Source organism: Chiroxiphia lanceolata, chromosome 8 (genome assembly GCF_009829145.1).
Source record: "Chiroxiphia lanceolata isolate bChiLan1 chromosome 8, bChiLan1.pri, whole genome shotgun sequence".
Classification (NCBI taxonomy): domain Eukaryota; kingdom Metazoa; phylum Chordata; class Aves; order Passeriformes; family Pipridae; genus Chiroxiphia; species Chiroxiphia lanceolata.
The window spans coordinates 4,860,673-4,880,951 of NC_045644.1; the positions used below are offsets into that span (position 1 = coordinate 4,860,673).

At 39.8% G+C, this 20,279-nt stretch overlaps 1 protein-coding gene across 2 annotated transcripts in view; it reads left to right on the forward strand.

Annotated features, from left to right (window-relative positions):
- The window catches only part of DOCK1 (dedicator of cytokinesis 1), a 282,369-nt gene that overhangs the window by 249,748 nt on the left and 12,342 nt on the right, over positions 1–20,279 (forward strand). For both annotated transcript variants that reach the window (XM_032694686.1, XM_032694687.1), the window contains exons 45-50: positions 1,215–1,391; positions 2,046–2,129; positions 6,392–6,529; positions 8,730–8,875; positions 12,808–13,006; positions 17,490–17,643. In XM_032694686.1, the coding sequence (XP_032550577.1) occupies positions 1,215–1,391; positions 2,046–2,129; positions 6,392–6,529; positions 8,730–8,875; positions 12,808–13,006; positions 17,490–17,643 (898 nt within the window). The remainder of the gene's footprint in view (positions 1–1,214; positions 1,392–2,045; positions 2,130–6,391; positions 6,530–8,729; positions 8,876–12,807; positions 13,007–17,489; positions 17,644–20,279) is intronic.

Consider the following 20,279-nt stretch of genomic DNA (forward strand, 5'->3'; position numbering starts at 1 on the left):
CCCGTGGCACATTCAGCTCTGTCCAAGCCTGGACTGCTCCCTGTTCCCAGCAGAAACATCGGGCTCCTTCCCCGCCTTCCAGAATAATTCACCAGGCAGGCTGCTAAAAATGCTAATTAAAACATCCTTGATGTAATCAGCTGGCAGGTGTAAGAGTAACAACTAAAGAGATTTGATTATAAGTGGTTCTCAGAAACAGAGTAAGCAACTGATAGCCAGGTAGAAGCGCTGCTTTGTTTATGTAGCATTTATGTAAATGAGGGTGTAATCAAATATACACTTGCATTTTCCTCACAGGCCTCAATTAACCTTCCTTTTCTCTTCCTACCACATCACCTTTTTAATATAAGCAGGCTGTGTCTTCCAGTGAGGACTGTCTACACTCTGGGTCACTGCAAATTAGTAATTTTTAGCCCGTTCACTAATACTTAAAATATTTTAATTCTGTTTTTTTTTTTCAACATGAACAACTGTCGTTCTGAAAGACACAGTTTCTGGGCATAAAAAAAAAATAGCTGCAGATCAGTCAATTAAAATAAGCAAGTTTTAGACAGTGTAAGAGCTAATTCACTCCATGAAGACATCTGAGGAGTTCTCTTCATTGAAGTCCAGGCTGTGGGAGAAAGGAAATGTCTCCCTTCAGTTCTCGACATTCTGATGAAGAAAATGACCTCATGGGAATAAGCCCAGCAGATTGCTTAGATGTCATCTCTTCAACATATTAAACTTGATGTCCTTGGAAATACACCAAAATAATCACTGCAAAAATATCTCCTTGATTTTTGAGCTGCTTAGGATTACATTTTCCATCAGAAAATCCACGATAGAGTTATCATTTCTTTCTTGCTGTTAACGTTAAGCTGGATCTTCTTTGTGCTGCTAAAACTCACCGACCCTTAATCGCTGATGTTCTCCCTAATCCTCCAAAAACCTCACGTGGTTCCTACCAGAGCCTTTCTGAATGTTGTGCTGGGTTGTAATCCATCCTGCAGCAGCAAAATGCATTTAACTTTCTCCACTGATACTGATCATCACACCAGTTACCTCAGTATAGAGATACCAAATATCTCAATGCCTGAAATCGTCCTTTCTGATAATTACTGGTCAAAAATCATAAATGCTGAAATTCCTGAACTGTTTCTAATTGTGATGGTTTAATGAACAGCCATTTTAAAACTCTGCTCCTGGGTTAAAACCTTTTGGATTGATTTTAGGTTGAAATCAGCCCACTGGAAAACGCAATAGAGACCATGCAGTTGACCAATGATAAGATCAATAACATGGTTCAGCAGCACTTAAATGATCCAAACCTACCCATCAACCCCCTCTCCATGCTGCTCAACGGCATCGTGGATCCTGCAGTCATGGGAGGCTTCACAAACTATGAGAAGGTAAGGGCAGAATTCCCTGTCCTGCAGTGCCTCAGCTGGGCCCCAGCACGAGAAGGGCATGGATCTGTTGGACAAAGTCCAGAGGAGGCACCAAGATGATGAGAGGGCTGGAGCAGCTCTGCTGTGAGGAAAGGCTGAGAGAGTCGGGATTGTTCAGCCTGGAGAAGGGAAGCTTTGGGGTGACCTGATTGTGGCCTTTCAGGAGCTGAAGGCGCAAGAAAGTTGGAGAGAGGCTATTTACAAGGGTCTGGAGTGACAGGAAAAGGGGGAATGGCTTCCCACTGCCACAGAGCAGGGTTAGATGGGATTCTTCCCTGTGAGGGTGGTGAGGCCCTGGCACAGGTTGCCCAGAGAAGCTGGGGCTGCCCCATCCCTGGAAGTGTCCAAGGCCAGGTTGGCCGGGGCTTGGAGCAACCTGGACTAGTGGAAGGAGTCCCTGCCCATGGCAGGGGGTGGAATGGGATGCACTTTAAGGTCCCTTCAAATCCAAACCATTAGGGGATTCTGTGATTCCCTAATTTTCACTTTGGAGCTGTTACTGCTATTTTGCAGAACTTTTGGGTCCATTCATTTATCTTTGCTGTTTTGCATTCTTCTGGCAGCAGATGTTGATCCATTTTCTGAAATTACTGCCCCTTTCTCTCCATTTAATAGGCTTTCTTTACTGAAAAATACATACATGAGCATCCAGAAGATCATGACAAGATTGAGAAGCTGAAGGATCTCATCGCTTGGCAGGTAAAAAATCTGAAGTCAGGTTGGTCAGGGCCAACTGCTGTGGAAAGGCAGCTTAGTGTCACTTTGAGAAAATCCAGACCTTAAACTCCTCACCCTGGATACACTTCTTTACCATTTAAATCCACCTTGGAACTTGAGCTAAAGTGCATCTTTTCAAATATGCCATCATTTCTCATTTGATAAACCTGCAAGGAACAAACATGATCAGCCTCTTTCTCTTAAATTCCTTTTTTTTTAAGAACCATAATACAGTGAAAATCTCCATCTGTATCAAATGAAAAAACATTTTTCAGGGCAAACAAGAGACAATCCAGTTTTGTTCCATAGTCATATACTGGACATTTTCCAGTGGTCTCAGGGTAATTTTATGATAAGTGAAAAAATACCAATATGGTTGGAAATGTTTTTTCCCACAGAAGAAGAAAGTGAATCATTGTCTTTTTATATTCAATTTGGTCTTTATAACAAAGGGAATAATTTACATTCCTGTAGGTTTCAATCTTAGAGGTGATAGAACCAAAGCTACAGAATTCAAAAACAAAATATCCTCTGAAGGCCATAAAACTATCAGTGAATAAAAACTCTTTTGGTCTGAAAAAAAAAAATATGCATTTATTAATTTATTTTCTTATGAGCTTTTACAGAAGGTTAGATTTTTATAGGCTTTAAGTTTTCTAGAGAAAAATAATTTGGTCCCAAAAGACTGACTTGGTGTCAGCTCTCTGAGAGTGATACTTCAAATGAATTTACAAACACACTTTTCCTCAGCAAAGATGCACTTTGGTGGCATTTGTGTATTAAAATAATATTGCAATTTGGAAATATATATGGCAGCTAATCACATTGAATTTGAATTATCCAGTGCTTTTAAATACATGGTTTCCCATCAGTTTTGTAGTTGCAAAACAATAGGAACCAGAAAAATAGAGAGAAGGAATCAAAAATCATTTTTATATCTGAAAATTCTTGTCACTAAAAGCCCTTTCCATGCTTGTAAATGTTTGATATACATTTGGGGTATCCTCAGATTTAAACTTCCTCTAACAGTATTTCAGTTTTCAGCACACAGGGTTGGATTTGACTCCCAGGTGTTGGCTGTTGTTGGGAGAGGGAGGTGTGTGGAAGCTTTGGAAGGGAGGCAGGGGCTGAATTCATCACGGGCTGACAGTGATTGAAAGCAAAAATGAGTTTTCATTTTTCACTAATGTGGGGCTTGGAGTTTGTAATCACACAGAGATTTTCTCAGTGCTGTATAAATCAATCTGGAGATATGAAATAGTAGGAGCCTGACAATCCCATTATCAGCTGACCACTTAAATTTAATTTTTTACTATGCCCTTACCTCTTTCTCCATCAAACTGTGGAATTCATGCTCTTCAGGATATTATCCTCTTATAAGTCCTGTGAACTTTTAATGCACATTTTGGTTCTGTCTATTATTAATCCAGATAAATACCATTAGAAAAATACCATTTTCATCCACCTTGGTTCTTTTCCAACTTAGGAAAAACTGTTCCCATGCAACTGCACCACATCAAGCTGATCTTTTATTTTAACATGAGGATAATGAAATGATTGATTGAAATTAAGGTAGTGAAATGAATGATTGATGACATTTAGCTAATGTATTTACAGCACAGCAAAACATAAAAATACCATGGCACATAAAAATCTTGTGCTGCTTCTGCAGAGCTGAAAGAACTGCTGCATACAAAAAATGTATTAATGATCGTATTTTATGATATTTCATATTATGAAAGATTGTCTTTTAAGATTAATAATTCAAATCAATGTAGAGTTTTCATTCTTTTCAGCCAAGCAGATCAAGATTTTTTAAAAAGGAAAAAAAAAATCGGGGAATAATTTGAAGTTGCAGTGGAGCTTGATAAAATTTTAACATCAGGAAACAGGAGAGTTATGAAATAAGTAAGTGCTTTCTTGAGCAGGTTTCCTCTCTCATTCACCTCATTCATTTCTAGCTCTGCTGCTTCCACCACTTTTGCATTCACCTCTCCAAAGGTGAGGGACACCCTGGATGGTCTTTTCAAATAGAGCCTTTAGCAAGCCCAGCCCTTTCTCCAAAGTGAAGAAAATTGGCAATATCATGAATGTGGCAAAATTATCTCTCTGTCTCTATTGAAGATTCATATTGGTTTAAAATTCCATGTCGCTCATCTCCACATTTCCCTGTGTTAATGCCTGGAAAGGCTTGTTGGAAGATGTTGGAAGAATTTTGAAGTAGGTAGAAGGTGGTGAAGCAGAAATGGTAAAACAGTCAGAAGGTTCTTCCTGCACTTGATAATTGTTTCAAGGATTGAGTGGTCTTGGACAGGGAGACCAAATATCCCAACTCAGCAGGCTCACAGTTGTTCTGTAGCAAAGCCATGGAAAGTTTATTAAATTTCAGGTTCTGTTAAGGAAGAGCTTTTCTTTTTCTTCTTTTTCTTCTTTGGCTTCTTTGGCTTCTTCTTGTTCTTGTTCTGCTGCTGCTGCTTTTTCTTCATCTTCATCATCTTTTTCTTCTTCTTTGGCTTCATCTCCTTCATCATCTTTGTCTTCTCCTTTGTCTCCTTCTCCTCTTTTCTCCATTCTTCTTCTTCTCCCTTCTCCTTTCTCCTTCTTCTACATGTTTTATCCTCCTACAAATATTGTCATTTAGTTCATGTTGCTTGATTTTCCAAATTGGAGGTGGCTCACCCCTGGGACAGGCTCCTTAGAGCATTTTCTCCTCATAAAAATGATCCCAGAGTTGAAACTTCAGACCCCACCTGTGCTTCACCTCAGTAATTCCATTTTTTTAAAAAAGATTCCGTTTAAAAGGTCAACAGGTTCTTTGAAATGAATGAGCCAGGTGACCACTCACCACTCCAACACAGGAGGGTCACAGTGTGGCCTGATAATTATGAAGATTTAGAAATTCATTTACTTACGCAGAGCAAGGGAACTTTCTGAAATTAATGTTTATTTTTTATCGAGTTCAAATCCATGTGGCTGTAAGTAAAGTGACTGTGTTAAAAAAAAGTCATTATTCTTCCTTCTCTTTGTAGTCCATTTAAATAGTGCCAAATCCCAGAGAATCATCTTGATAAGATTCCTTGAGTTTGTTCGTCTGTAATTCATCTGTGTATTTATTATTCTCCTTACTAATAAAGCTGTTCCCTCTGATTGCTGCTCAGTCTTATTAGAAAAATCTGGGTTTAATCAGTATTATGATTTAATTATGAATTATTAAGGAGAAGCCTCTTAGCTTGATTGCTGCAGAGAATATCTAAGTTAGAATCAGGGCACTGTGTGGGCTGGAATGGACCTGGAAGAGGAAATATTTTTCCTGAGCTGGAGGTAGAAAACTCTATTGGTGTGTCTGCATAGCTGTGGGAATGAAAATATCTCTCTTAAAACATTTCCAAAGGTCAGCTACACCTCCACACTTTGAACTAATTATATAATCCTGGGCTGGCGTGGATATTTTGTGACAGAAGCCTTGAAGATAAATTATTATTTTCAGTTACAGAAGAAATTAATGTAATTTTTTTCCACTTCTGTTTTTTTCCCATAGAAAATAAAATAATTTTTCTAAGGAGAACTATATAGATAGAAAATTGTATGTTTTATTAATCAGTATTGCTCTGCAATTAGATCTGGCCAAGGATGTAGCTCATCTGCAGGTTTAGAAGTAGATTTTATTAAAGAAAACTTACAACTATTTTCCTCTTTAAGGTTTTATTCTCATGAAACGGGGAAAAGATTTGATTTTATTGACCCGGTGTGACACTCATCATTCCTCAATTTGCCATTTTATAGTGTAGAATGTATAGGAGGTGGGGAATAGGACATCATAGGAGGGTTTGTGCTGTCTGGTAAATCCAGCTGGGCCTCCAACATGGGATTTCTGGGGAGAACTAGGGGTGTAGGATTTGATTAACAGAGAAGATGGGAAATCATGAATAACAGATTTTTGGATCTTTTTTATCGTGTTGTGTCTCATACAATGAACGATGACGATTACTATGATGATAATATAATCCTTCTTATTGTCATTTTAATATTATTTTTATTTTTAATATAATTTTTATCTTTATACTTGTCATTATTATAATTTTTTTTTTTTACAGTTTTTACTGTTGTTATTGCTATTATTATTGCAATTATTACTACTTCAATTATTATTCCATGAGATCTTTTACTCCCATGTGGGAGTCCTGCCCTAACTCTTCCCTTGGGAGGGACTGGGCAGGGTGAAGCAGCCAAACTCTGCTTTCCAGATCCCGTTCCTGGCAGAAGGCATCCGGATCCACGGGGAGAAGGTGACAGAGGCCCTGAGGCCATTCCATGAGAGGATGGAGGCTTGTTTCAGGCAGCTGAAGGACAAGGTGGAGAAGCAGTACGGGGTCCGTGCTGTGGTGAGTACCTCCTGGCTTCATCCTCCCTTAATATGTGGAATTCCTTTAAATGACAGCCAGTTGTGTATTCCTGTGCCATGACTCTCACTGGTTAAAAAAGCCATGTCAATAAAGCATTGCCTGGTGGTTCTCAGTGGTCATCAAATTATGAAATACTGAGAGGTGATAAGAGATGTAGAAAAAGCTTTGGGGCTTCCATTTCTGAGCACGGGAACAATTTCTGAATTGCCTGACTCTGTTCCTTAAAAGTCAGGGCAATTCTTCAATTTTGAAGGATTTGGGTTACAAAAATACATTAAAAAATTGCCACTTAACATGATTCTTCTAGAGCTGAATGTCACCTTTCCATAGATGTGATTCCCTTAGGGATGGAAGGGCTCTGCAGTCAATATGTCCTCTGGCATCACCCTAAATGTGGGCAGGCATTAAACAATAACTCCTACTTAATGAGCTTTAGAAGGACTCAAATTCATGCTTTTCTCACTTTAACAAACTGTTTTCAGTTGCTGCTTCATCTTCAAGGTACAACCAGAATTTGGTGGTGTTTCCATTGGGGGTTTGTTCTGCTTTTGAGCATTACCCAAGGTGGAGGAAGGCCAAAAGCCAGCAAATAGCTTTGTAATTGAGAATAGAATTGATAATCAGTCAAAAGCCACATGGATTGGGTGGTATTGGATGATCACTTTTGCCTGAGGAAAAGGAGGCTCAGGGGGGACCTTCTCACTCTCTGCAACTCCCTGACTGGAGGGGGGAGCCAGGGGGGGCTCAGGCTCTGCTCCCAGGGAAAAAGGGACAGGATGAGAGGAAACGGCCTCAAGCTGTGCCAGGGGAGGGTCAGGTTGGACATCAGGAGGAATTTCTCCTTGGAAAGGGTGTTCAGGCATTGGAAGGGGCTACCCAGGGAGGTGGTGGAGTCCCCATCCCTGGAGGTGTCCAAGGAACAACTGGATGTGGCACTCAGTGCTCTGGGCTGGGTGACAAGGTGGGGATTTGGCACAGATTGGACTCAATGATCTTGGAGATCTTTTCCAACCTAAATGATTCTGTGATTTTCTGATTCTGTCCATAGCAATGACAATTTTTTTAGTGGGAACATTGAGATCTTACAGGGAACATGCCAGCCTTCATGGTATCCTTGCAACTGGTGCTCCGTTCGTGGTCCTTCAAATCCTGTCTAAAATATTTATGAAAATGTTCAAATAGTAATTTATTCCCTAGGAGAACAGGAATAATCAACATTAGTGATAGTTGCATGTCAGTCACTTCAATAATATAATATCCATTTACATCATGAGGGAGATGACTGGAAAGTCATACACAGGTGGTGTTATCTCTAATTTCACTCAACCCACAGGAAGAATTGTCAGCATTGATGGAGTTTTATCGCTTCTGTCTTCCTTGTACAAAGCCAATTTACCAGTAGTTGACAGGGTGGAAAATATACCTGTAATTAAACAGCATGAGATTCTTATTTGTTGACTGAAAGAGTTCAATTATTTTATGCATATATCAGTTATTAATGACTAACAAAGCTTGGATAAATATTCAGAACTCTGAAATTGTCTGAAACAAAACCTAAACTTTAAGGTATTTTCTTCTAAAACTGGATGTCACTCTGTAAATTGGCTCTCCTGACATTTTTGACATCAAGTTTCTCTTAGTGTGTTTTTACTTTGTGGTTTTGGGGTTTTTTTTAAACTCCATTTCGCTTAAATATGTTGACAGGGCAGTCTCTTTGATTGCAGAGATGGATTAAAAAAATATTTGTAGAAAGCTCCTTTTTAAAGACCAGATGTAAAAAAGCATTTAAATAGCATTGAAATAAAGGAATTGTGAATATGCTGAGTTGGAAGGGACCCACGAGGATCATCGAGTCCAACTCCTGGCCTTGCACAAGCCCGTCCCCAGGAGTCACACCATGTGCCTGAGAGTACTCTTGAATTCATGGAATATGCTTAAAATTCCACATGTGCCCATGAGGACCTAAATATTTCTTCCTAGTCCTTTAAATAAATTTCCTTTACAATCTCTTTCTTAGTTGTTAAACACGAGGTATAAATATAACAATATTTAATATATATTAAATAACAAAAACTCTACGTGGAAGGAAAGCCATGGGACCTTCCCACATTCCTTTTGGTAGCCAGATGTCGGTGATATCATGGTTTAAGAGGTAAGATGTCGTGTTTCCTTCCCGCAGCTCTCCAGCCTGGAGGACAGGCGGGGCAGTCGGCCGCGCTCCATGGTGAGGTCCTTCACGATGCCGTCGTCTTCCAGACCCCTCTCCGTGGCATCCGTGTCTTCCATCTCCTCGGACAGCACCCCCTCCCGGCCTGGCTCTGATGGGTGAGTGGGAAATGCTCATCCAGGGCTTAACCTTGGGTTTGGAGGGTTGTCATCATCCCCAGATCTCTGGGCTGTCACGATGTTACTCCTTCCGATCCTCCTGACTCCTCCCGTGTGGCGGCAGGACGTTTGTTTGGTCTCAGAAGTGTAAGGTGTTTGGTTGGGTTGTTTCCCAGTGAATTTTATCCCAGCTTTGGTTCATAGTATAATAATAGCCTGCAAACTAGAGTGGGGTGGGGGTGGTGGTCCACTAAGTTGCTCATAGGGCTGGAGCACCTCTCCTGTGAAAACAGGCTGGGAGAGCTGGGATTGTCCAGCCTGGAGAAGAGAAGGCTCTTCCAGTGCCTAAAGGGGCTCCAGGAGAGCTGGAGAGGGACTTTGAACAAGAACATGGGGTGGCAGGACAAGGGGGAATGGCTTTAAAATGCCAGAGGGCAAGGACAGATGGGATATTGGGAAGGAATTCTTGGCTGTGAGAGTGGTGAGGCCCTGGCCCAGGTTGCCCAGAGAAGCTGTGGCTGCCCCGTCCCTGGAAGTGTCCAAGGCCAGGTTGGATGGGGCTTGGAGCAACCTGGGCTAGTGGAAGGTGTCCCTGCCCATGGCTGGGGGTGGGAGTGGAATTGGATGGTGTTTAAGGTCCCTTCCAACCCAAACTTTCTATGAATTTTTTAAGTGCCAGCATAATATTGGGTAAAAACATCAGCCTATATGGACATTTATCTCAAGATGTCCTGGTTTTTAACCAAGATAAATATAATGCCCTTCTTTGTCCTTTTTTACAAAGTGAAACAAAACCCCCTAGGCATTCAAAAAAAACCAAAAAAAAACCCCAAAAAAACCCACCAAAAAAACCCCAAAACCAAAAAAAAAACCAAAAAAACCCCACAAACAAACAAACAAACAAACAAACAAAAAAGAAACAAAAAAAAAAACAAAGAGGAGACAAATTACCCCTTTTAGAGTATTGCAAGTGTATTAGTGCAGCAGTGATCTTTGGAGTCAGTGATGAGAAGCTTGTGCAGCCAACCCTGTCACAGTACCCAGGTGGAGCTCAGGAGAAGGAAGGGATTAGTGTGGCAATGGAACTGCTCAATCACTGCTGCTCACTTTTGCTGCCAGAGGAAAAGCTGCTTATGGCAAGATTGTACTTCAAGACTTATCAAGATATTTCACATGAGGACTGGGAATTCTGTTGATAAGCCCTGTCTCACAGTCACATCCCTCAAAGAACAAAATAATCTGTTTGCTGTCTGGGCTTTCCATGCAGCCTCAGAAGTCCCTTCTCCTTCTTCCTGCCCCGAGGCATCCCTGTAATCCAGAAATGCAATATTTGACCTAGGCAGCAGTTTTTTAAAGCCTCCTGAAGAGCTGCTGACTTACAGGGATGTGCTAGAAATGCTCATGTCCCTCGTGCACCTTCAGAGGGGAGTTATTACCTGACTGGAGACTAAAAGCATCAAGTAAAATTAAATACAGCACCTAAGGACCAACGTGGTGCTGACCTTGATTACAAGCAGTTTATTTGCCCATTGGGAAGAGCTGCAAACAGAGCACAGTTCAGCCTCTAGAATGTATACACAGGGAGCCATGGTGGAAATGTAGGACAGCAGAGATGAGCTTGTGTTTTGACTAATTCATCCACAAATTCATCTTGCTGGAATTTACAGGTAACAACCATCAAAGGTTAATGGGCAACTTTATTTTCTCTCAGAAGAAAAATACTGATTCTTTCACTGCCTGCCTCTACTTTTTTCTCTTTTTCCTTTCAAAATCCTTAAATGTATTTTTCTTTCTAACTGGATATTATTTACTCAAGTTTCACCTCTCCATCTTAGCTTTGGTGCAGTAAGTCTCACTTAGCAGTTTGGGAGGGTCTTAATATGTAAATACACACAAGGAGTCTACTCAATTTGTATTTTCAAAAGCAGCTCACAAAGATCCTGCTCCATCTCAGCTCCTGCTCCAAGCCCAGGACAATACAGGAAAATATAATGAACAATTATTAGCATTGTGAAGATCTGAAAAAATACTCATTTGCTTGATCAGTGGAGGAGGAGAAAAAAAGTCATGAGATGTAAATGATACCATGAAAGACTCGAAAATTCGTGTGACTGTTAAATCATGTGGGTGGTTTGGCACTTCTCACCTGGGAGAAGTTCCTTCATGTACCTACCATAGTTGATTTGGTTTATGGTCAGTTCTTCTCTCTGCTTTCCACATCCCCCCTCTTCACATGTTAATTTTTAGAATAGAGATTAAGCTAAAAAACCAAATAAAAATGAAGCCAACAGACTGTCTTGTCCAAATCACCCAACTTATATTTTATTTTATGCCATCTCCATCTCCTCCTGCTTTGGAGCTTTTAAACACTAAAGACTCAAGGCAGACACTGACATAGGATGTGTTTTACAACTTCCAACTCTAGGTATAAATAAAACTGACTTTAAAAAAGGACCTTGGGTTTATTCACTACCTAAAACGGGACTTAGAAGTACAAATCTGAGCACTTACACTCAGTGGTTGGAAGGGGGGGAAGTCCCAGGGTGCTGGTGGGATTTGTCAGCTGTTGCAAGTCCTGATGTTCTTCCAGTTGGAGCACGGTGTGCTGACCCATTTTATCATGGATACATTGCCTGCAAATAATTAATAGCCCTAATAATAGTAATACCTGGAAGGGAAGCAATTAATCATTGTCTGAAGAATGGTAGTTCCTCTTGTAAACTTGCAGTCAGCCTGTGAGGCTCTGGAACCGCCCTCCAAGCCAGCCCAGCTTAGCCTAAAATATCCAATTCAGGTGGCTAAAAGGTGTTGGGAGAGCTGTTGGCTGCTCAGGGCTCTGTCACTGAAGTACTTTGTGGCCCTGGGTTCCCTGTCTGTAAAATGAGATGGATAAACCCTGTGGGTTTGTTCCCAACCTGTGTGATTTTGGCTTTGGTTCCGAGGGAAAAATGGCTCAGGGGCTGCTGCTGCAGGTTCTGGTTTGGGCATCTTCACATCAAATGAGTTAAAGTAGGCTGCAAGCTGAAGGGCCTTTAGTGCTTCAGATAATAGCCAAAAATAATAATAATTTGGGATATTGCTGCTGGATATTGCTGCTAGTGGAGGGGATTAGGATAATGTCACTGCAAATTGTCTGAAATAGGAATACTCTGCTATTTCACAGCAAAGGCTGTGGCCTGTACATGTTTCCCCATGAAATGGGAAATGCTTTTCCAATGTTAAAAAATGTCTTTTTTTGGTTTGGGTTTGGTTTTGTAATGTGATGGTTTGAGACAATCTCTTAAAATCTGGCAATGTCATTTTGTGTAGGTATGATCTTAGTGGCTTTTTGGCATTTATAATATAAAATAAACCATAACATGGTTTGTCCAGCTACGAATGCCCCATCCCTGGAAGTGTCCAAGGCCAGGTTGGATGGGTTTTGGAGCAATCTGGGCTAGTGGAAGGTGTCCCTGCCCATGGCAGGGAGTTGGAACTGGATGGTCTGTGAGGTTCCTTCCAACCCAAACCATCTTGTGATTCTTAAACACAGTGTACAATTATCTGCACTTTTAGTGCTGATTTCAGCTGGAATTTCCAACTGTCTGCCTGCTGGCACACCTGCCCTGGTGCCACAGCCTGGATAGTGGGAATGCTGAATGAGAAACTCATTTTTTACATGAAACTCAGGAATTTGTGCAGCCACAAACAAGTAAAGTCACTACAGAGCAGGGAAATCTGCACCACTGATTCTCCAGCAGTTCTGCAATGAATTTTATTGCAAGACAATTATGATTGTTATGACCTTCTGCCCCCTCCTTCTCTCTCTGATGAGTTTTCTTGGCTTGGCAGAGAGTCATTAACTGGAGGGAGACTTTGGGAAATATGTAAATAAAAATTAGTTGTTTTGAAAATAGTGTTTTATGGAGCTAAGCAACAACGTTTTTCTTTAGGTTCGTGCTGGAGCCCCTCCTGCCAAAAAAGATGCATTCTAGGTCGCAAGATAAATTGGACAAGGATGACCTAGATAAAGATAAGAAGGAAAAGAAGAAGGAGAAAAGGAACAGCAAGCATCAAGAGATATTTGATAAAGAATTTAAATCTACTGATATTTCTCTGCAGCAGTCTGAGGCAGTGATCCTTTCAGAGACGGTAACTTTATTAGCAAGTGATGCTTTATCTAATTCTGAGCGGTGTCCTTTCTCTGTTGAAATAAAAATGTTGATTTTTATTATTTGTAGACCAGAAATAACTCTCAGGGAATACGTTGCAATGTTAATATATGTGATAATGAAACAAAAATACAGATTTTATTTACAGTGTAAAAAGATCATATGGTACCTCATGTGAATATCTTAACCAAAAGCTATATGTGTCTATTTGATAAAAGGAGCAGGTGGTATATCACAACTGAACTAAATGCTGCCATTTTAGCAGCCTTTTGAACTGCTGGTTCCCAGTAGATGGTGATGGGTTTTCTCTTATTTCAGCTGAGTGCTGCAAGACAGTTTGGGGTGGAAATATTCCAAGGTGACTCCTTGCACGGCAGTTGCATGTTCACGAAGGGTTATTTTGAGCAGAAAATCGTAAGCGGTTCCAGCGGTGGCTGTGTGTAAGAATATTAACAACAGGCCATATCTCCCTTAAACCCTCTCTTCTTGGCTTATATTTAATTCACTGAAACTGTCCTAAAGGCTTAGGTAACCTGAGAAGTTTGAGCTCTGAAAATGAAAGCAAAGCTGGAGCAGGGAGTGCGTGAACCAACCGTAACCTCCAAATCTCTACCTGGACACCTGTTTGGAGGCCAAGAGTTTAAAACTTGCCTCCCAGAAATAAATGTAATGTTCTTTGAAAGATTTATGCAAGTACTTGTAGAGCCAGCTTTTCACTTAGCAGAGTCTTCCTTTGGTGGCTGTGTCATTTACATTGGACTTTGGAAATTATTTCTCTCTCATCTGTGGTAACTGGATCCTTTAGATCTTTCTGTTTGGTATTTGTGGGAGAATATTGTTTAGCTGTTCAGCCATAGTTACTTTGTTTTCTGGGTTTACTCCTCCTTTCCCATCCAGAGATAAGTTAATCTCTCAGATGTGTCTTGTAACATCTTAGAAAATCAGAGTTGTTTTGTTTGATGTGCCCAGTCAAAAAATTCTGATAAAATCCCTTGTGAGGGTCTTGGGCTTTTCCCCTTTGCAGCCAATGAGTTTTTCCATTGACTAAATTTTGGATCAGCCCTCATTTGTTTAATGGAGATTCCTCCTGCCAAAGCCAGCCAGGTGAGCATCATTACAGTGTTTGCAGACATTTTGCATAAATTTCCATGTGTCTCATGTTTCTGACACGATGCCCTTGGCTTGGCACCTTGCAGCAGTTGTGTTTTGACTGATTGAGCTCTGCCGTGGCAGGACTTGAACTGGCATCTCCCAGGATCCCAAACCCACCAGCAGAGCTTGTGGGTGGAGAGCATTAGTCACAGAAGAAGAAAATGGTATTTCAGGGCAGCTGAGTCAGTTGGACCAGATGGGAGGCATCCAGAGATGCTGGGGTTGATGTCACTGCCAGGTCACTGTCATCTCAGAGAGGTCTTGGACATGGGCAAAGATTGCTCGTGATTGGAAAAATATAAATGCCAGCTGGAAAGGAGGGCAGGATAACCCTCCAGGGCATATTCCCATTTGTCATCTGAGGAGCAAAAATCAGCAAAGCCCAACGTGGTTTGACTCAAGTTTTCTCCTCTTTCCAGTCAAGAAGCTTTTGGTGCATGACTGGTGTGAGTAATATTCCCCTGGTTATGGAGAGGGAGGGAAGTTAAATGTCAGAACTGGTTACTTACAGTTACTTTGAGCTCCTTCAAATCCACAGATCAATAATATGAAAAGGAATTTACTGTTGAGAGAAAAACTCTCCCTTTTCAACATCTCCAAACTGCTTGATGAGCTCCAAAACGGCTGAGTCAATTTTTAATGCCTGGTGTTAGCGAGGCTCATCTTCTCTTGTAGGTGAAAGAGAGGAATTACTCCTTTGAGATCAGTTTATCAGAGTGGTTGTCCAGTTCCCACTGCTGTCTTCAGGAATTTTGTACAAATAATATCAAGGACTTAAAATTTGTGTCAAAAGTTTCGCGCTCTGGAGACGTCCCTTGTTAATGATATAAAGGGAAATTGTTATGGTGGGTGGGAATTCAGCTTTTCCATTGTTTAACATTGATGTTCAAATTCCCTTTTTCAGTTGAAATTATTCCCAAAGCACTGTTACCACTGTGTTGCAGGAAGAAAAAGACGTTTTGGTTCCTCTTGCCTTGGGAACTTGGAAGCAGAAAGTTTGCTGAATTAAAAAGAGGTGATGAAATGGAGAGGGAAAAAAATTAGGGATTTTCTTTTCCCCAAAAATTTGGAACCCAGATTTGACTATAAATGGAAATTAAAGATTTAAAGAGGTTTTAAAGTGAGATTTTAGTAATAAACTACTATTAGTTAGTAGATTTTATAATAGTTACTGGAGTCATTCTGCTGAGAATTTTAGAACTCATGGTACTATGGCTCATTCAATTACGATGTTTCAGTTATTTGGTGAATTTTCTAACAGATTCTTATTTCTTCTACAGTATTTGGGGGGGTTACAGCAGAAGATAAATTTACAGAGAATATCAAGTGAGAAAAATGTCAGCCACTGGTCGCCCCATCTCTGCAGAGCTTCTGCTGCTTTTTCCAGCGATGATGTTGTCTAATGAAATGAGTGTTTCCATCACTGCCATGGACTTACTTAGGAACTTCTTTTTTTCTAATCAAATGAATCATCATGGAATAACATGGGGATGTTCTAAAACTGTGGAATTATTTCATGGGGCTTTTTCATGTGCTTTGAAAAGGAGCATTCAGAGGCTGTTTTCTCTAATTGTATGGCTTAAATACTCTTTTCTAAATTTCCAGTCAAAGTGAATTTATTAACTGATCAAACTCCAAGCTCTAATTACATAAGATAACAAAGATGAATTAAGCACTTCAGTGTGTGACTATGATCAGTAATATCTTCATAGTTTTCTAGAGATTTATTATCTTCTTTCAAGTATCACATAAACTTCTTCAAGATAAATTTTCTTTGCTAATTCTTTGATCCCACAAGCTGAGAGCAAAGCTAACACTGGAGCCAGGTAGTTAACAGAGCATTGAAGGCTTGTGTTAGAAATCACAATAACAGGCTGTACATCCCATTGATTTAGTGGTGTCTGACATCACTCACCATTGATCTTCCCTTCGTTAGACCAAAAAAAAATTAGCCATGGGTCCATTATGGATTAGTGTCTCCAAAGGGTTCGTGTTCCCCAGCAGCACTGTGATTTATTGAAGCTTTCAGAAGAGGCCCAACATTGTCAATCACAGAAGAAGGTAAAATTTATTTAAGTAGCTACGGAGCAGGTTAACTTGGGAACATGGTCCAGTTGCTGGGTTTTTTTCCTCTTGATTCTGGAATGTCAATTTTCCTCATCAATTCATGTGTTTTCCTTAGTTGCTTTTTTATAATTAGATACCTCTGAAAAAAGCGATTACTTTGCTCATCCATTCTACTGAAAATATGCTTTGAAAGACCTTGAAAGAAGAAACTTTTGGAGTCTTTAGGACTTGAGTTTTCGTATCAGGCAAATTTCAGAAAGGTCACCCTGAGGTCTGGATGAACTTTCCAAAAAAACGTCACATACTTTATTGTCATTCATTTCTTATAGAAGGGTCTTCTTTACGCAAACCCTTTTAGGGTTTGTCTTCTGGAAATAAAAGGAAGCACTTACATGTCATTTCAGATTTCTCCTTCACCACATAATTCATAAAAACCCCCATTGTGTAATGACAAAATTCTTCAAAAAAGCCTGAATTGCTGCTGGCATTTTCTAGGTTGTCCTAATGCAGCACCTTGGGAGTAATTCCCCTCTTAACTTCAGGCTACTGCTCCATTTTCTGGGATCTGTTGGAAATAAAACATTCCTTTTTTCTCTGTGATTACTGTTAATCTGGGGGTGGGTAAATGCATAACATCAGTAGAGCTCAGGATTAAACTCAGGAAGAAGAATCACCTTAAAACTAAAAGCATTAGTTGCTCATCAGATTACAAGTATCATTTCAGGGTTTCTGATGGAAAATTTGAATGGACTATGAAGCATCCAGAGCAAAAAAAGGGATGTTTCAGTGAATTAAATAGAAGCACTACCAAGAAAGTGTTTCTGGACAGATGATGTCTTCCTCAGAAGAGAGTTTCACCCTGCAAATGGTTAAAGAGATAAATTTTAAGAAGGAAGTAGAGCCACGTGAGAAGAAAGAAAAGATTTTGAGGGACGAGTAATCTCGTGTAAGGCTGTAAACTTCCATAGCTGTTACTAAGTGAGTGTTTGGGGAATTCAGATGGAAGTTGCAGAGCCTCTCATTGCTTCTGAAAAATATGCCAGGGTATGGGGAGGGGTGTTAACTTGTGATTCCCTGGGAGAAGGGGAAACACTTGGAGCTGTGAGATACTGCACTGAATCAGCAATATGGGGTGTTAGCATTGCCTGGTCGTGTTCAGGAGGAAAACGTAGCAATCCCAAGGTTTGCCACTCAGTTACCTGTATTTTTTTTTTTGTTGTCTCACTGGTTTTGTCCCCACCCAGATCAGCCCACTGAGACCCCAGAGACCAAAAAGCCAAGTCATAAACGTGATGTCCAGTGAACGGCGTTTCTCCGTGTCTCCGTCGCCTCCCAGCTCCCAGCTGACCCCGCCCCCCATCACCCCCAGGACAAAGCTTTCCTTCACCATCCAGTCCAGTAAGTCTCTAATTTTAACTAAACTTCCTTTTCCTGGAAAAATTCTGGTTGGGAGTCGTGTTTCCTTAGCATTTCATTGCACCTTGGTTTGAGCTGAATGGGTAGAACAGGAACAAGAACTTGCCTCTTAACCTTGTGCTCCTTGACTTTGCCAACTAAAATTATTTCAATATTTTACCAAACCAAGCAAAATTTTTCCACTGAACAAGTTTGTTTTCAAGTTATCATTAACAATTATTTAGACATAGAGTAACTATCAAAAATCAGTGTTCTACTTGTTTCTATATAGGGTGTTTTAGAGCATAAAGGCTCAAAAGTCATATTTTTTTTTTGGTAATTGTACCTTAAAAGAGCTTGTCTTTGATACATTGTGAGTACAAGCCAGATGGGAAAATAAAGGTCAGTCTTTTTGATGCGTTTTTTGTTTGACATTGACATCTATCACTCAGTTTTTCTGTAAAATATCATCTGTTTGCTCCAGTCTTCAGCAAACCCAATTGCAAAGCTGGGTGCAATCCAACACCTATTTCTTTCACAGTACTGGTTTCCAAAAACTGTTATTCAGAGTTTTCAGTTGCCAGCATGTGACAAAAAAGCAAAAAAAGATCTTTTGGATACATGTACCCAAATCCTGGTACAATAGTCAAGAGTTCAGTGTTAGCAAAGAGGAGAACAGATGATGAGTTTGAAGAAAAAAAAATCTTGTTTGATGTTTTTTTATCCACTGTTTCTGATACTTGAAACCCTTTCCTTTAAATAGTACCCCAAAACGAGTATTTTGATAATGCTGAACTCTAACTCTCTCCCTTCTTTACAGTTTTATAACTGTATAATGTATATATAATATATAATAATTATAATTATATTTATATTTAATAGGTTTATGTTTTATTTTTAATAGTTTTATGTTTTATTTTTAATAGTTTTATGTTTTGTTTTTAATAGCTTTATGGTTTTTATTTACAGTTTTATAAATCTATTGATAAACTGGAATTAAAAAAGACTGGAAGTACAGAGAAGTAGAGGATATATACTCATGGAAAAGAAGTGTTTAATTGGATTATATGTATATGTTTTATTAATACATTTAAAAAATTATCTGAAGTCATGTATTTCTGACAATATTTACATGCTGGGGATCGATGGGTGTTGTGTAAAGTAGGATCAGCTTATTTCAAAATCCGTGGCACTGCTCCATAATCATTTGAAGAATTAGGGTGATAAAATTTCTTAGGAATTCCAAGGATAAAGAAGTTACTTCAGTGCACAAATGGGCTAAAAGCAGTTAATGGGTTGCTAAGCAATCCTGGCTGCTTGTTAGTTGGCAGTTTAGGAGAGTGGAGTGTAAAATGTGATCATTAGGTTAAGATGATAAAAAAAGTCCCCTAATTGATCTCTTGCCAGCTCCGAGATCTTCCCAGTGGCACATGTCCAGCAGGGAATGAATAGTCAGAGCACACTCCTCTGATGAAACACCTTCAATAATGACAGCAAACCAAAAGTGTTGAGTAATTATTTATATAGTAACCGTGTTCAGTTCAGATGGATTAAGCAGGAGAAAATGAACAGACTTGTAGAAATGGATCTTCTAGAAACACAACTGAAAATTCCAGAAGTTTGTGTTCAGTACCTGTTTCTGCAGAAGGGGAGAAGTCTGCTGGATTGCATTAAATTATTGGAAAGATCAGTTAGGGCAAATAACTGTTTTTCAATATAGAATATTGTTGTTGTCTTAAGTAGTTTTCCAGGCTAAATGCAAATATTGTGAATGTATATTACAAACTGTTCATGTGGATGGAAATGCTCTGTCCACATTTGCAGGGATTTATTGCTGTCTTGCAACAGAATGAGGTTGGGAAGGTGTAGGAACACAGCAGGGGCTGCAGAAAATCAGAACTGGAACAGGAGCTGGGAATGTAGGGAAAGGCAGAGAAGCAGAATGGACAGTTGGGGTCCATCCAGATTGTTCAAGTAGAGTTGACTCCACACCTTGTTTCTTCTACAGCTCAAGTGAAAACATTCCTCACCTGCCTTCCCATGGATCTGCCAAAGATTTATTAAAAGAAACAAAGGATTTGGGTAACTCCTAACAAAATTGGTGTTCCCATCCTCTTGTAGACCTCTTAGTCCACATGTAATGGCTTAGATGAAGCTGGAAGTTACATCATGTAAGAAGTTGTTATATCATGTTAATTGAAAAATTATCGTGTAAGATGCAAAGCTGAAGTGTTCAGGGCAGTTAAATTCACTTTATTTTTGGGTAATAGAGTATTATTTTACTCACTTTCAGTTTCCACCCAAGGACTGTCTACAGTGAGACCTAAAAACATGGCTCGTTTATAGTAAATATGGAAAGAAGGTTTCTCTTTCCAAAGCAGGATTCAAGTTCTGCTAAAGTTACAGCTAAACACTCTAAAGAAAATGCATTTCCCAAACATTTCCCAGTATTTTCCTAAAGTGCATGAAAACACCAACTGAATAAATGCATATATAGATCTAGATAAGAAATGTAAATAGTTATATGTGTAGTTGGGGGTGAGATATCCAGGATGTGTGTTAAGGAGTTGTTTTGTGACATTAATGGTCTCAAATTGTGGTCTTTAGATGTGCAGAATGACAAGAAAATCCAACAGGAT